This window comes from Nomascus leucogenys, chromosome 11 (genome assembly GCF_006542625.1).
Source record: "Nomascus leucogenys isolate Asia chromosome 11, Asia_NLE_v1, whole genome shotgun sequence".
NCBI lineage: Eukaryota > Metazoa > Chordata > Mammalia > Primates > Hylobatidae > Nomascus > Nomascus leucogenys.
Window position 1 is genome coordinate 21,408,293 of NC_044391.1, and position 18,496 is coordinate 21,426,788.

At 34.9% G+C, this 18,496-nt stretch overlaps 1 protein-coding gene across 4 annotated transcripts in view; it reads left to right on the plus strand.

Moving 5' to 3' along the window:
* The window catches only part of CDK14 (cyclin dependent kinase 14), a 600,472-nt gene that overhangs the window by 285,459 nt on the left and 296,517 nt on the right, over window positions 1-18,496 (plus strand). For all 4 annotated transcript variants that reach the window (XM_030822052.1, XM_003252399.4, XM_004089552.3 and 1 more), the window contains one exon: window positions 14,952-15,014. In XM_030822052.1, the coding sequence (XP_030677912.1) occupies window positions 14,952-15,014 (63 nt within the window). The remainder of the gene's footprint in view (window positions 1-14,951; window positions 15,015-18,496) is intronic.

An 18,496-nucleotide genomic window follows, 5' to 3' on the forward strand; every position in this document is an offset into this window, starting at 1 on the left:
AACACACAAAACTTCAGGCCAATATCCCTGATGAATGTCAGTGCAAAAATCCTCAGTAAATTACTGGCAAACTGAATCCAGCAGCACATCAAAAATCTTATCCACCACGATCAAGTCGGCTTCATCCCTGGGATGCAAGGCTGGCTTAACATATGCAAATCAATAAATGTAATCCATCACATAATCAGAACCAGTGACAAAACCCACATGATTATCTCAGTAGATGCAGAAAAGGCCTTTGATGAAATTCAATGTTCTTTCAAGTTAAAACTCTCAATAGACTAGGTATTGATAGAACATATCTCAAAATAGTAAGAGCTATTTATGACAAACCCACAGCCAGTATCATATTGAATGGGGAAAAGCTGGAAGCATTCCCTTTGAAAATTGGTACAAGGCAAGGATACCCTCTCTCCCCACTCCTATTCAACATAGTATTGGAAGTTCTGGCCAGGGCAATCAGCCAAGAGAAAGAAATAAAGGGTATTCAAATAGAGAGGAAGTCAAGTTGTCACTGTTTACAGATGACATGATTTTGTATTTAGAAAACCCAATAATCTCAGCCCAAAAACTTCTTGAACTGAAAGGCCACTTCAGCAAAGTCTCAGGATACAAAATCAATGTCCAAAAATCACAAGCACTCCTTTATGGCAACAATAGGCAAGCAGACAGCCAAATCATGAATGAACACTCATTCACAATTGCTAGAAAGAGAATAAAATACCTAGGAATAGAGCTAACAAGGGATTTGAAGGACCTCTTCAAGGGGAACTACAAACCACTGCTCAAGGAAATAAGAAAGGGCACAAACAAATGGAAAAACATTCCATGCTCAAGGATAGGAAGAATCAATATCGTGAAAATGGCCATACTGTCCAAAGTAATTTATAGATTCAATGGTATCCCCATCAAGCTACCATTGACATTCTTCACAGTATTAGAATAAAACTATTTTAAATTTCATATGGAATCAAAGAACACCCCATTTAGCCAGGACAATCTTAAGCAAAAAGAACAAAGCTGGAGGCATCACACTACCTGACTTCAAACTATGCTACAGGGCTACAGTAACCAAAACAGCATGGTACAGGTACCAAAACAGACACATAGATCAATGGAGCAGAACATAGATCTCAGAAATAACACCATACATCTACAACTATCTGATCTTTGGCAAACCTGACAAAAACAAGCAATGGGAAAAGGATCTCCTATTCAGTAAATGGTGCTGGAAAAACTGGCTAGCCATATGCGGAAAACTGAAACTGGAACTCTTCCTTATGCATTATACAAAATTTAGCGCAAGATGGCTTAAAGGCTTAAATGTAAAACCCAAAACCATAAAAACTCTAGAGGAAAACCTAGGCTGTACTATCCAGTACCTAGGCATGGGCAAAGATGTCATGACAAAAACGCCAAAAGCAACTGCAACAAAAGCCAAAATTGACAAATGGGAACTAATTAAACTTAAGAGCTTCTGCACAGCAAAAGAAAGTATCATCAGCGTGAACAGGCAACCTACAGAATAGGAGAAAATTTTTGCAAGCTACCCATCTGACAAAGGTGTAATATCCAGAATTTATAAGGAACATAAACATATTTACAATAAAAAGTGGGCAAAGAATATGAACCAAAAAAAGTGGGCAAAGAATATGAACACTTCTCAAAGAAGACATTTACGTGGCCAACAAACATGAAAAAAATCTCAACATCACTGATCATCAGAGAAATGCAAATCAAAACCACAACGAGATACCATCTCATGCCAGTCAGAATGACAATTATTAAAAAGTCAGGAAACAATAGATGGTGGCAAGGCTGTGGAGAAATAGGAATGCTTTTACTTGTTGGTGGGATTGTCAGCCTTTATGGAAGACAGTGTGGCGATTTCTCAGGGATCTAGAACCAGAAGTACCATTTGACTCAGCAATTCCATTACTGGGTATATACCCAAAGGATTATAAATCATTCTACTATAAAGACACATGTACACATATGTTTATTGCAGCACTATAGCAAAGACAGGGAAGCAACCCAAATGCCCATCAATGATAGACTGGGTAAAGAAAATGTGGCACATATACACCATGGAATGCTATGCAGCCATGAAAAGAAATGAGATCATGTCCTTTGCAGGGACATGGATGAAACTGGAAGCCATCATTCTCAGCAATCATAGGAACAGAAAACCAAATACTGCATGTTCTCACTCATAAGTGAGAGTTGAACATTGAGAACACATGGACACAGAGAGGAACAAAACACACCAGGGCCTGTTGGGGGTGGAGGGTGAGGAGAGGGAACTTAGAGGACGGGTCAATAGGTGCAGCAAACCACAATGGCATACATATACCTATGGAACAAACCTGCACATTCTGCACATATATCTCGTTTTTCTTTAGAAGAAATAAATAAAGTAATTTTTGCATAAATTTAAAATTCTTAAAACAAATTCCGTCAATGATTATTTTAACAGATTTTATTAAGCTTTTGAATCTGGCTTTTTAATATTTAAAAACCACATGTTTTCTCTATGAGGGCACTGAGTTGGCTTGCTTAACACCAACTTTTTTGTCATAATGTCAAGGGTTGAGCACAAGTGTGTTGTCTTTTTTGCCAAATAGGGTTTCTACTGTGTTTTCCTTGATAAAAATCATTTCAAGAAGCTTCATATCTTGATTATGGTAATTACATGCCAAGCCTACTAATTTGTTTTGAAGTAAATATTGAGAGATATTTTACCCCAAATTCTCAAGTATAATTTTCTCAAGTGGTTTTTGGTAATTGATTCAAATTTGAGCACCAATAACTTCTTTTAACATTTTGCTAAAAGTGACTTTCAAATGATATTTTCAGCCCTTGCATCGGGAAAGCATTACCTGAATTCATCCCAAACAGACTAGATGAGATTTTGTTCTTTCCCTTGAAATATTTTTGAAGTAACCTTCTAATGGCAAATGGCACTAAGTAAAGAGAATGAAGGGATATTTTTAGCTCTGATTCACTGACTACCTAGCAAGATTTTGGCATAAAAGCATAAAACATATTATGAGGAGCAATGATGTTGGTCTTTGCTGCTTGAAGTTTCAGGATTTTTATTCAAAACATCAATGATGTTTGCCAAATATATCAGGGTCCTGAGAAAGTTATTATTTTTGAAAGTTTGCAAGTGTCCAATGATTGAAAAAAAAGTTCTTTTTTCCAGAGTATCTTTAATTTCATACCCATGCACAGCAAGAGATTAAGTACATTTTCTTTATCCACGGATTGAGCAAAGCTAGTAGTAAAAAAGAAGAAAAAGAGTGATGAGTTGATTGTTGGCTATTTTTTTCATTTGACAGACAAGTCAGGAATTTGACATTTGCTCATAGGTACTGACAAATAGTTTGGAATTTCTACTCCATTTTAACTTTTGGCAGTACTCCAGATAGAAAAATTTGTGAGTTTTTCCCCTAGCTGTATCTGAGGGATTTTGTTTGTTTGCTGTTAACAGAGCTACTTGGAACAAATTTTTTACAGTTTTATGGATTCTTAACAGTATATTTTACTACTCTTCATTTTCTCATGTTTCAGAGCATGATACTCTGTAGGTAACTTGAATTTTTAAAAATAATGTTGGTGTGATCCTTTTCTTGTTGAGTTTGAGAAACCTAATTACTTTGTCTCTTTATATACACTATATTGAAATAATTTAAAAATACAGTTTTACTTAAATCACGGAGATCTTACCTAAAGATGCTATGCTTCAGGCTAGCCATAAGAATAGCAATATAACTTGCCTCTTTCGTCATATGTAGCAAACAGATAGTTCATATACTTCATTGTTTACCATTACTTTCTCTGAAAGCATTGTTATTCTACATTGTGTGTAATATACATCTAGCCAGGAAGATTTAGATATACTCTATTCATAACATAAATTTGTTTTTCAAACTATTTCTCCCATTTGAGAGATTTTTAGTTTGTCTGGTCTTGGAGTCTAGCTCACAACTTTTGCCCCGTAAGTAATCAGTTATTCATGACCACGTTTAAGAGTTCCTCTGTATTTTGCATTGTAAAATCTTATTAATAACATTGCTTCTAATACATTCCTCTGAATTTTCTCTTGGAACAAGTCTCCCTAAAATTATTATCACTGGGTCAAATTATATGAACAAAGTTATAAATGCTTCATTTTTAATTAAGAATAGAAAGATTATATATTGTCATGTATTTCATCGCCATTACTCTTTTCCTTAGAGTCATAAGTAAACTCCTAAATTTTGAATACTTTTTTATTCATCTTTATACATTTTGTAATACTTCACTTATTTTTTTTTTTGATTTAGTGGGTGGATACATTTTTAAATGAAATAGAACAGTGAAAAATAACAGTGTATGACACACAGTAAGGCTGTGTGTAGGTGCATCCCTCCCAGGCCATAATAGAAATACACTTCTGACTGTGGATCAATGATCAAAATATCTGAGAGAGAGATTATAGCTTCAGTTGGTATTGGCTAGATTGCGAAGTCCTTGGCGGCAGGGGTGTTCTCTCTGTTATGTTCCCTTCATTATTATAAGAGTTTGAAAATTCTGATTTTTCATTAGCATGTCAAAAAATGGGGTAACCAAATTAACAAATTGTTTAATATTTTACTTTTGATTATGTGTTCCAGAATTACTGTTTTGAAAATTAAAAGTAGGCTGGGCACAATGGCTCACACCTGTAATCCCAGCACTTTGGGAGGCCAAGGGGGCGGATCATGAAGTCAAGAGATTGAGACCATCCTGGCCAGCATGGTGAACCCCCGTCTCTACTAAAAATACAAAAATTAGCTGGGCGTGGTGGCTTGTGCCTGTAGTGCCAGCTACTCGAGAGGCTGAGGCAGGAGAATCGCTTGAACCCGGAAGGCGGAGGTTGCAGTGAGCTGAGATGGCACCACTGCACTCCAGCCTGGCAACAGAGCAAGACTCCGTCTAAAAATAATAATAATAATAATAAAAGTAACAGGTACCTGAAGCTCATTACAATACGGTTCAGTTTTCTGAGTCATGCATTTAGTACCTTTTAGAACCTAGATTATTTTTAAAAAGACTCCATTATTCACCCCTGTAGTCAGCAAAAGTTATTTCAGGATGGCTGTGTTTGATTCCTCTGTCTTCCTTCCCTTTATCTGTTCTCTCTTCCATTAGTTCTTTGTTTCTAACTCTGTTCATTCATGTTGCTTTCACCCTGTGATTTTGAGATCTTCCATATTCCTATCAGGGTGGCTCCAGAAAGTGTTTGAGAGTTAAGATATTCCTGAGTACTATTTCAGTTCCTTTTTTCTTTCTTAATGGAAGGGATTTTTCAGGTTGTTGGTTTACATGATGGGAATGCATTTGGAAATGCTTCCTGTTCCAGTCACCAGCCCCAGACTGCCTGTACGTTTTGGATTCAGAAATGACAGCTGAAATCATTTAGACAGAATTATGGGACATCTAAGACACGTACAGGTTTATTATGACCAAAAAGAAGAAAGAGAATACATATTATGACTAAACAGAAATGGCTAATTTAATTAGGCATAAACTATTGCACTGTGATTGCTATGAGAGGATTTTTATGTAGTATAAAATACTGTGTACGATAACTACTTTTACCTTCTTTAGGGAATATGTATGTGGTTTACTGGTAGAATTTTAAATCTTTCCTAAATGGCTTAAAACCAGGTAAAAATACAACAAAACATAAATAGGCATTGTAATATGTCAAATAAGTCTATACAGGAACAGTGGAATACTTGAGAATAACATATCTGATTGTTTGATGATGAAATAGTTTGAAGACCATATTGTCTCTATCATCATACTGTGTCTTATGATGCAACTTGAGGCATAATAATCTAGTTGTAATTATAATCTTGCCTTCAGAGTAGAGAGACAGCACTTTTTTACTGGTTCATGAATGGCTTGTTTTTGTTGTTAAAGATGATATGGAATTTTAATATAGCATTAAACCTGAATAACATTTGATAAAATACTTGCAATGGTTTATTTGTTAATCGCTGTTTTAAAAACAGACCCCTCTAGGCCAGGCATGATGGCCCAAGCCTGTCGTCCTAGTGCTTTGGGAGGCCAGGGTGGAAGGATCACCTGAGACCAAGAGTTCGAGACTAGCCTGGACAACACAGTGAGAGTCCGTCTCTGTAAAAAATAAGAAAATTAGTCAGATGTAGTGGCACATGCCTGTAGTCCTAGCTACTTGGGAGGCTAAAGAGGGAGGATCCCTTGAGTCTAGGACTTTGAAATTATGGTGAGCTATGATCACACCACTACACTCCAGCCTGGGTGACAGAGAGAGACCCTGTCTCAATAGATAGGTAGGTAGATAGGTAGGTAGGTAGGTAGATAGATAGAGCCCCTTTGATATATAATGTACAGTGGGTACAGACTTCCTCTGTTAAACATCCTGAATGCCTGTGATTTCATTTTAAAGGATAAGTTGGTTGAACTTTCCTTTCCCTTTTTTCTCATTAATGAATGATTCTCATGTATTGGAACTCACATTATAATTTTATTAATTATAATTTAGAAGTGAAGTAGATAAGTACTGTAAAGCATAACAGGGAAAAGTGCAATTTCAAAGTCAATTTAATCTTGTGGACTGCATATAAGAGCAGTTTGAACCTAATTGCTCAGTAATTTGATGTCTTAATTCTTATAGCAATGTAGGCTGAATAAAACAGAGGTTATACCTAGAGGAAAATGGCATTGATTGCTATAGAAGAAAGGAGGGTTCAGCTTCTGTAAGTTTTCTTCAATTGCCTCTAGCAGCAACAATTTCCCAATAAATTACATGACTGTAATAAGGTGCAGGTGAAGTAGATTAAAAACTATTAGTGAAAGGATAGTGAGTTATTTCAAAGTTCAGAACCACCCTTAAGTGTGGTTGTAGTGAAATGTGTGTGGTGTGTGCACTGTGTCTCAGACATGGGACACTGGTAATGAAGATGACATTGGCCAGTGGGAAAATAAGCATCAAGGCATCCACCCTTGCTTCCTTGGCCACACTAATAATTACTGTCATTGCCGTAAATTTTGGGACCACATGGGGTACCACAGAAAAGTGGAAATTATTGCCCTTTTTCTTCAGAAAATTGTGGACTTCTGATATTTCCTCTTACCATTGAAAGGGTGGCTTAAAGTTTTTTATAATGGGTTCATTCACCTGGCAGAGGTTGGAGTGTCTATAATCAGATGGTATATGTACCCAAGGGAGCTTCTTAAACAAGCAGAGATCAATCAGGGAATTTTTATGCTTCCATTTTGCACCGTATTGACTAGTTTATAACATATCCCATTTTTAAAACAATGTGTTCACTTAAAGTTTCATCAATTTCAAAACAAAATATAACTGAAATTTGGTGTTTACACATAAACTATGCCTACCTATTTAAGATTAAATTCAGAATTATTTTTTGTACTCTTTCTGTGTCCTTATGCCAGTGAAACTATTTTCATTTGTGTGTGTGTTATAAAATCTATACAAAGCTTGAATATATTGACTGTCCTCTCACTGTCAAATAGAAAATTAAATGAAATAGAGGTTAAGGATATAGAGTCTGTGTTTAATGTAACTTTCAAGAGAGGATTTCTGTTGGTCATCTCCATGGAATGGCTTCCTTATTTTTAGCCTAGATGCAAAAAGTAGGGCTATGCTATTTTCAATGTCACATTTTGGCAGTACTCCTGAAGAACATCGAAATTAGCTTACAAATATTGTGTACACCAGGCTTGACATTGTAGGAGAATGGAAACAAATACATGTGTTCAGGAAGGGGCTTTATTTGGATTTTTGCTTGAAGGGAAAAGTCTAGTTTGAAAGCCAATCCTAATGCAAAAGCAGAATTTCTCTGAGGAACTTGATATCTCATGAATAGGAGGTCTGATCATTTGAAGAGTCAACAATTGGAAAACCTCACTTCATGAATAAGTTAGGTGAAGAGAAACATAAGCACTTACTGAAAGAGGAAGCCTATTAACAGTTCTCCTATACTTGTTTCTGCCCTGGAAACGGCAAAACTTCATGTCCAAGAGGTGGTCTGAGTTTCAGATAGCTTTCTTACCAGTGGCTTTAGATGGAGGGATATTGCTTCTTTCCCTTGACCCAAGGTCAGATTCAAAAAGGGTATAAGGGATGGAGAGAGGAAAACATGCAAAGGTGAGTGTTGTTTTCTAGCTTGTTTTTTACCTTTTCTTTGATCTGGCCTCTCTGTCCTCCTCTTTTAAAAGGGGCAGTTCTCCACTCACACTTGTTTTAAAATGGTCATTATATACATAATTAATCTTTCTAGTTTTCTTCTGTGTCTTTCCTTTTGAGCCTCATGGCTGTTGTTGCAGCACATGACTAAGATTAGTCAGTATAGTTCTCAGATCTGCATATGACTGCAATTAACTGAGACTTAACCGTGAAAATGCCTATGAGTAAAATGTCTTTTCAATTTTCTGTGGTCTTTCCATGTTCTGTCTTTTCACAAGGGGATATTTTTCTCTTGCTTTTTAAATTGATGCAGACACAGAGAAATCAAATAAATATGGGAAACCCACATCTAAACCTCATAAACTCTTTTACAGAAAACATTTCACCTCCAGAGGGTTATGATTTCAGATACCCTCCTTGGATTCCTTCGCCTGGAGATAGTCTTGTACCTATGTAAATAACCAGATAAATGCTACCTGATGGGTATTCAACAGCCGGGAAAGAGGATACTGATTTTTTTGTTGTTGTTGTTCTCGCTCTCTCACCCAGGCTGGGGTGCAGTGGCACGATCTTGGCTCACTGCAACCTCTTCCTTCTGGGTTCAAGCAGTTCTCCTGCCTCCGCCTCCCAATTAGCTGGGACTACAGGCGTGCACCACCACACTCGGCTAATTTTTTGTATTTTTAGTAGAGATAGGTTTTCACTGTGTTAGCCAGGATGATCTCTATCTCCTGACCTCGTGATCTGCCCGCCTCAGCCTCCCAGAGGATACTGATTTTGAGAGAAATATATGCTAATGTGGGGCTTGAGTCTTCAGAGCCTCTTTCTGCGCTCACTCTGTCTTCTGCTTGGTTTCTGAGTCAAGCCACACTTGATAGCTTCCTTTAAAACCACCCACTTCATGGAAGGCATTCAGGTGTAACCTTGTCAGACACAAGTATATCTGGCAGCATTATCCTAAGGCATAGCAATGGTGATGGAGTAAAGGGGAAAGTGTGGGAAGAAGAGGTGAGGCATAATATAGTGAAGGAAAGAGGAGATGTTAGCCCATAGCCATGGTAGGGATTGGAGGGAAGCAATCTTTTGGATATGTGTAGTTACCAGGGGTCTAGTCTATAGGTGATCCTCTTGGTATTAGAATAAGAAATAGCCAGAGATCAAGCCAGATGCATCTGAGCTTATTAGTATGTCATCACAGGAGAGTGATCTGTTGGTCATATGCCATAGTGATGTTCCGTTCGGAACTTTTATACTCAGCAGTGCCTTTTGGCATCATTCTTAAGTGTAGTTCTGTATTTCTGGATAAGTGCAAATCATAAGGGTCACATAATCCAATGAGTAAAACTAAGGAAAGAATGTATAAAGAAAAAAGATATGTACAATATGAAATTTGTAATTCAGGCACATGTAGCACAGTCCCAGGCACAATACTATGTGTTTAAAAAGAGAGAGGGAAAACAAACTGTTTTTAGTTTAGGTAAAATAGAAATTTGTGAAACATCAATGTTAAGGTGCAAAATGTGACGTTGTACTACCTCTTGTTCCCTCTTCCATATGAGATTCTCCATATTCTTGCCTCTAATCACTCAGAGCACTCTGAGGTTAGTGATATAATGCTGGATGTAGTTTCAGTGATTGTATATATAGAGAGTGGTGGCATGGGAATGGGAATGTCTGGGCATGCACATAGGAAGAACACATATGTAAAGATTAAATGCAACTCCTAGAAGTTCCTAGGGAACTTTTGACTATATGTATCATTCCTGTTTTTATTTCAATCCCTTCCAACAATTCTTCCCTGCTTCCCTACCTCTAAACACACTACAGAAAGTCACCGTCATTATCATCATCGTGAATCATTATCACCTATAGTATCCACAATATGCTGGACAATGTTCTCAAACTGTTATGGATGTTCACCTGTTAATTTTCACAATAACCATGTGAGGTTAATATGAAAATTGAACTAGGATTGTCTTCATTACAGAGGTTATCTAACCTGCTCAAAGTTATGTAATACTGATTTACAGAGGTTATGTAACCTGCTCAAGGTTACACAGCTAAGGAAGCCGTGTGTGTATAGGTGATGTGTGCGCATACACATACCACGGTTTCATGCCCTATATCTAAAAAAAACCCTAAAATTTTAAAGGTTTAGAAAAGTCTTTTAAGTTTTCCCAGATCTCATTTCTGGAGATGATCTTTTTACTGCAATTCTTGGTGCTAATGTCATTGGACTTGGAGGATCAGGAATTTTTTTCTCCAGTCCTAATGTATTTCCTTCCTCATGGTTTTGTTGTTTCATTTTAAACAAGAAGCTTGAATACTTTATTCTTAGAAAAGTTTAAGATAATTCACAAGCATATAATATACACAGAATGCTAGCTCTGTGAGTGTAGAGTTCATCTTATTTATGCAAAGTTGGCATTCTATAAATACATGCCATAAATGTTCTTTTGTACCCACCACTATTCCACTTCTTTAATTTGTTAATTTTAGAGGATTACATTAACATATGTTTTTATATTGAACTATTTCTCATTTCTAAGATTAGCCTTGTTTGGTCTTGATGTGTTAGTTTTTTAATGCCATATTGAATTTTAGCACCTACTGTTATTATTTTTAGAATATTACATCTGTGACTGTGATCATAGAGAGATTGTTTTAGTTCCCTCCATCCCTTTCTTGTCCTTGCCTAGTTTGACACTGTGTTTTAAAGAAGGAGTAGGAAGCATTCTTGTCTTTTTCTGTACTCTGGAATAACTTATATATGTTATTTGAAGATTCGGAGCATTTTTTATTAAAACTGTCTGAATTCGGTACCTTTTTAGTTATAGCCCTTCCTATGTCTTACAAATTTTGTAACTTATGTTTTATTTAGAAAAATATTTTTTTCTAGATATCAAATGTACTGGTTTAAAGATGTACAGTGCTGTATTTTAAAATCTTCACAATTTTAGTTGTCACTTTTCCCATTCTTTCTTTTCTTTTCTTTTTTCTTTTTTTTTTTTTTTTTTGAGACAGAGTCTTGCTCTGTCTCCCAGGCTGGAGTGCAGTGGCTTGATCTTGGCTCACTGCAACCTCCGTCTCTCGGGTTCAAGCGATTCTCCTGCCTCAGCCTCCCGAGTAGCTGGGATTGCATGCACTTGCCATTGCACTTGGCTAATTTTTTTTTTTTTTTTTGAGATTTTTAGTAGAGATGGGGTTTTGCCATGTTGCTCAGGCTGGTCTCGAACTTCTGACCTCAAGTTATCCGCCTGTCTCAGCCTCCCAAAGTGCTGGGATTACAGACATAAGCCACCATGCCCACCCTCGTTTTTCTCATTCTTAATGTTGTTTATGTCTTGGCAAACTCCTCACTTAATAAAAAAGATCAGACTGGCCAAAGGTTGGTTTGTTTTATTAGGCTTTTCATAGAAGTAGGTTTTTGTTTAATTGTTCAAACTTATTGTTTTCTAGTTTTTCTATTTAATGTCTGCTATTAACTGCATTGATCCCTTCTCTCTTTTTTTCTTGTCTCTTTTGTTTTCTCTAGCTTTACTTTATTGGTTGTTTTATTCATTTTTAGTCATTGTTATGTTAAAATAAATACATTTAAAGGTCTAAATTTTCTTGTTGATGCTCTGACCAAATTTAATTGCTTTGAAATGTAGTATATTTATTATCATTCATTTTTTTACTGATTTAAGCATTTTTAGACTTTTTAACTTTTTGTACATTTTTAGGAAAATAGATTTTTCTATTCATTCCTCCCTTTCTCATTCTCTCTCTTCAACTGATTTTCTTTCTTCCTTATTTTCCTCTTGCTGCCATTGAACTTAAAACACCATTGATTGGAAGAAACGTTATTGATATATTACTAAAAAAGAAAAAAATGCACTGAATTAAACTATGATTGAATGCCTTCTTATTCCGAATTTTTATTTTATGCTTATTGAAAGAGCTGGAGAAGTTTTAATTCTGGCACTTAAAAAAAAATCTTACCTGAAAATTTCAATAAATGGTTTCTAGGTAACAATTAGGGCTCATCCTTCATTGTTTCTTCTTCAGATGGTCCTTAAGTTGTTTGTTGGTGACTCATGCCATTGAGTAAACTCTGCAAATTGAGCAAAATAAAAAGTTTGCTGAGACACAGGCAATAACAACTATATTGCATTCATTGCCTGGGTAATCGTAAATGAATGCTGTTGTTCCAGTATCAAAGATGAAAAGAATTGTATGTCTTAGAGTTGATGAAATATAATATACTCTGATGTTAATTTTATTCAGTTTTGAGGAAAGGATGTAATATGATTTCAGCTTTCTGGAAATTTTTGAAATTTTCTCTTTGTCTCATACATTGTCAGTTTTTGTGAGTAGGCCATTTGTGTTTAAAAAGCATGTGTAGCATGAGTTCATTGGGCATGCTATTTAATTGTGTTATATCCTTTATAGATTTACTTTTTTGGCCAATTCCATTTGTTAATTTTTGAAAGGAGTAAGCAAAACCCTTCCAGATTTTGTGAAATTTTCTGTTTCTTTTTTGATGTTTGTCAATTTTTGCTTTTAATAATGTATCCTATTGTTAGGTGTGCAATTGTTGAAGACAAATTTCTTGAATTATGTTAAACGTGATTTTACATTGATATATCTGATTCCTTTATTGATATTTGCAGTATAAATAACAAAATATCAAAAGTATAAATAAACATTTATTTTCAGACTTTCTGGATTTTTGGTTTATTGTTCTTAGTTTGTATTTTGGAAGCAGTATGAATTTGATTTTCTTTGTTTTAAAAACAGATTTTACATTTTTGATAAGCATTTTAACACATCATGGACATGTGATTATTGATATGGTTAGATGTACTTCTCTTTTACCATTTTGTTTCTTGTGTATGAAGCATTGAACAGATTAGATACACTTCTTGCCTTCCTGGATCTTATAGTATAATGAGCGTTATTTTAAAAGAATACCTTATTTTTATCTATTATATTATAAGTAAAAAGTACTTATCATATACTGGCTTCAAAAACAAATGTTCTCTCGTTCTTTATTTGTCGTTCTCTGAGGATGGTGTTATCCTTATTTAAGGATGGGGGAGTTAACAATATGAAGTTACAAAATGGCAGTTTGGGGTCCAGAGTCATTCCTCATTTCACTAAATGCATGAAATAAAACTTTTATATAGTTACTCAGGAAAAACTCCATTGAACCTATTTTAATCATATTTTAGGTTTGTTTTTAGTGTGCTATCCTATATGTAAAAGTATTCCCATCTGTACTTAGTTCCTTTTCCTCCTTGTCTGACATTTTGCCTGGACCAGAGAGAGAATAATTTCTAAATTAATCATAGTTTCTACCCTCATGGAGTTTGACTTTGATTTAGAATCTAAATCAAAGCTTGGGTTGCCCAAGATAAAGACAATTTTGTCTCAGAACATATCTAAGAGCATTTTCTCTGACCCATTTTCTTTGCCTTTGCCCTTCAATTGGCTAACTTCTTTCATTCTCTACTCATGTCTTACTTAGAAGTAACTTCTTCCAGAGACCTATCTGAAATCTCTAGACCTCATTAGGTTTCGCCTGCTGTGCCCTTGAACATCATCCAGCACTATTCTTAAAATACTACACAGCAGACTTTACTGTAATCAGTGACATGTCTGGTTTTTTTCCATTTGCATCTGTTTCATTTACTCCTGTGTTCTTAGTGACTAGTGTTGTGCCTGGAACATATGGGCTCAAAAAGTACATGATGAATGATGAAGGCTAATTTCTGCTTTGTATCCTCAGCAATTATAACCTAGCATGCAATGAAAGCTTAATAACAGAACCTGAACTGTTGTTATAAATTACTACAGCAAGGTTCTTGAATGTATTATAAAACCTGTACTTCCTCAATAATTCAGGCCTGATATTGGGGCACAAATGCTCATGTTCATTGGCTTTTACTGAATGATTAAATGTTTCAGTTTTATACATCTTATAGTACACTCCAATAAAAGAATAAAAATGTGAATAGTAACTACATGCTTTTAAAAAATTATATGTAGTTTATGATATAAGCAGAAAAAGCATTAAGAAGAAGAAATTTACTTGTGGACAAATCGAGCTTCGCATATTTAAAAGAATAACAGCATGAAATGTTGAATATTTGTTTAAACTTATATCTGGATATATTTATCTTAATTTTTAATTTTGAAGATGTTTCTGTTAATTTATGAAGCATATTTGCTCAAATAGATTCAGGAGTTCTAGAAACCTGAAAATTATTTTTTCTGAATATGGACATAAAGATAAGTCCAGTGATTAATTTTACTAGCAGAATATATTTGTGGTACTTTTATCTCATACAAAATAAATATTTTTTATTTGCATTTGCACTTGGAAAATATGGGATAATTGACATTATAATTGCATTGATTAAATATGTGTGGTTTTCTAAGTTAAAGTATAAGGATATATTCAATGAAGAGGAAATGAGACACTTAACAAATTATGGACATGTATTCTTTTTAATACATAGAAATATTTAAAATAAAACAGAGCCGAGAGGGAAAAATAATGATTCAATTGTGTTTAAAATTAGGGGGTGGGGAGGCATGCCACTACATACACTGAAAAATCCACCCACTTGTCTTTTATTTGCTCTGTTCAGAAGGTAATGGTGACTTTGAAGTGGGAAAATATTGATTTATTATGTTATAGCCAGAGGGTTATTAATACATTTTTCCTTTTCTTTTCTAGCACACTGATTTATGTCAGTACATGGACAAACACCCTGGGGGGCTGCATCCAGATAATGTGAAGGTAGGCAAAGATCTTTTTAAGCCAAAGGTTAGCACTCTTGATGTGTATTTTTTGAACTGAAGTCTAGCATCTCTACCATAACATATTTAAATTTTTAAAATTTTTTGTGTAAAGAGAAGGGATATTGAGGTGGACCACAGTCATTGCCTCAGTTGAGTTGTTGGAAACCATGTTTTAACATTAAATATTTTTACTGGGGTATTAATATTTAGATCTCGTATTTTCTTGCTGGAGAAACATTTGCTAATAATGAGTGAAAACCACTGGAATCTTAGTTTTTAACACTTCACAGTAGAGGGGAGTCTCAGTTCTAGCTTGGAACCCATACTGATGTACCAGTTGGTTTCAACATAAAGCATCATTATGATGCAAAACAATGTTATGGTGAGTTCACAGTGCATGTCTTTTTATTTCTATGTACAAGCATATTCTACTTCCTGCTACTCTTTTTCCTTTCTTTTTAGTAGAAATTTTACTACCAAGTGTCAAAAGAACTACGATTTCCTAAAATTTGACCTCACAATCATCTTGGGAAATTATTCCAAAATTTCAAGCTTCAAACAGGAAACTCTTTCTTTGTATATGCAATAGAATTAAAAGTGATCAAAGTTATATCTGATATGGCTTAATTATGTACTTACATTGTGTAACTCAAATGACTACATTTCATAATCCTGAGAACTCATTGAGTATTACAGATGTATTTGAAGTAAACTTATTCATCTCGATTTCTTCCCATTTGTTATAAGAAACCCTATTAGTAATAAACTAAGAGGTCTTCACTTTATTCCATAGTCTAATCACCTGGGAAACTTTATATGTATATGTATAAATGTGACAAGTTAATAGAGGCTTTTATAGTGGTCAGTTACACTGTATAATTTTAAAATGTAGGAACTTACAGGAACTCTGTCAAAACATTGTTAAATAAATAATGGAATCGATATAGAAATTATAGTCTGTTGATTTTTTCATATACTTTTTGTGTTTTATTAGATTGACTTTCCTTAAAGTTTTTTGGTTGTTCATTTTTCTTAAAAATCTCTAACCATTAACATATAGTTTATTAGTAGTTAGAATAGGTTAGAAAATTTAATGGATGAAAATACCTGTTTTATTAATCTTGTCTATGTTCAATTCCAGCTCTAAATATTAGTATTATAACATGAACATAATTTTTTTAACATTAAAATCTCAAATTCTCTCATTTGTACATTTGCATGTTCTCTTCTTAGGGTTTATTGGCTTTGAAATCAATAGTACAATACATCTTCATTCTTGTTTCCCACTCTATCCCTGAGAATGTGTCAATCACCCAGCTAGTGAGACCATTGGCCCCGGGGAGCTCAGAAGTCTACCAGCCACAGTGGAAATGAGCAGATCCTCTGAGCTAACTTTGACTTCCTGACTTTCACATTCAGTGATACAATTGAGATTAAATAACTGATTGAACCTTTCCCACAGTCATGACATCACTGGGCTTTTATTATCCCTGTTTAGTTTCTCACCAGTCGTCTGTGTGTCATTAGTTATCAGCAACTGTTGGTGGAAAATTTTGTTGCTGAAAAAAAGAAATCCTCTTTCCACAAAGCTTCGCTGTGGTCTCTGTCCTCAGGCCACTGACATTGATGAATTTTGTCCCATTTTTACTATACATTCTGCTTCTTCCATTACATTTTATTTTCCCTTATCTCCTAACGGTCATGGAGAGATGGGTCTCAAGGTTACTGTTTCTCAGTAACTGGGCTGTGCCTCTAGAAACTGTCTCACCAGTTCTTATTCAAGCTTTGTGTGCTTTTCTTTCATCATATGGTCATTCATCATACTTCAAATACTTACTGTTTGCTCCTCATTCCAAGTCCAGGTTGCACCATGGTGATAAACAGGTTTAACACTGCAGGACTTGGTTCCTCCTAGGACATGGTGAGAAACTTAATGATGAGTGAAATGTGTAGTCAGTGTAGAAATAATGTCACAGAAATTATATGTGACACTTACAGTGAGCCTGGGTATTTATATACAGGAGGAACTTTTCCTACTTAGAAGTTGTTTAACATGGTCACAGATAGATGACTTACTACATTTTTGTTTCTAAAAAAATGTGGTGTGATTTACCTCTTCTTATTTTTTAAAATACCTTAAAAGCAGCAAAATGTATTCATCTATGAGGATTCCTTTCCCCGTAACTAGTGAAATCTTTGATTTGTCGAGGATCTTCTGAAATGTCCTGGACAGTCTCAGTTCTTGGCATATTTGTGAATACAAGAAACCTCAGTAATGAACTAAGAGGTCTTCACTTTATTCCACAGTAGAGTCACCTGGCAAGCTTTATATGTATATATATATATATACACACACACATATATATATTCTCACCTCCCAGAATCAGGATGTTTGCATAGTATAATACTGAGAATTTTAGCCAGAGTAATCAGCCAAGAGAAAAAAATGAAAAAAATCCAGATTTCAAAAGAAGTCCTCCGATCATCTCTCCTTGCAGACGAAGTAATCTTATGTATAGAAAAATCTAAAGACTCCACCAAAAAAAGTTACATAACTGATAAACTAATTCAGTAAAGTTGCAGGATACAAAATCAACATATAAAAATTCGTAGTATTTCTTCCCCAATAATGAGCTAGCTGAAAAAGAAATAAAACAATTTAATTTATGGTAGTTACTAAAAATTATGTAGGAATCAGTTTAACCAAGGAAGGTGAAAGATCTGTATAAGAAAACTGCAAAACAGTGATCAAAGAAATTGAAGAAGATACAAATGGAAAGACATCCTATGATCAGGATCAGAAAAATTAGTGTTATTAAAATACCATTCTACCAAAAGCAATCTACAGATTCAATACAATTCCTCAAAATAGCAATAACATTCTTCATGCAGTAGTTAAACAATCCTAAAATTTATATGGAACCACAAAAGAACCCAAATAGCCAAAACAATACTGAGCAAAAAGAACAAAGCTGGAGACTTCATACTACGTGACTTCAAAATACACTACTAAGCTATAGTAACCAAAGCAACATGTTATGGATATAAAAAAGAGACACCTATGTGTCTGAACAGAAAAATGCTCAGAATAGAGAACCCCCAAATTAATCTGCACATCTATAGTCAACTGATATTTGACAGAGGTGTCAAGGACATACTTTAGGGAAATAACATTCTCTTCAATAACTGGTGCTGGAAAAACTGGAAATCCACGTGCAGAAGAATGAAACAACACCTTTATTTTTCACCATATACAAAAATCAACTTCAGATGGATTAAAGGCTTGAACATAAGACCCAAAACTGTTGAACTCATGCAAGAAAACATGGGAGAAACACTTCAGGGCTTTGGTCTAGGAAAAGATTGTACGGCTAAAACCTCAAAAGCACAGGCGACAAAAAGAAAAATAATAGATAAATGGGACTATATTAAACTAATAGGCTTCTGCAAAGCAAAGGAAACAGGAGCAAAGATACAAGC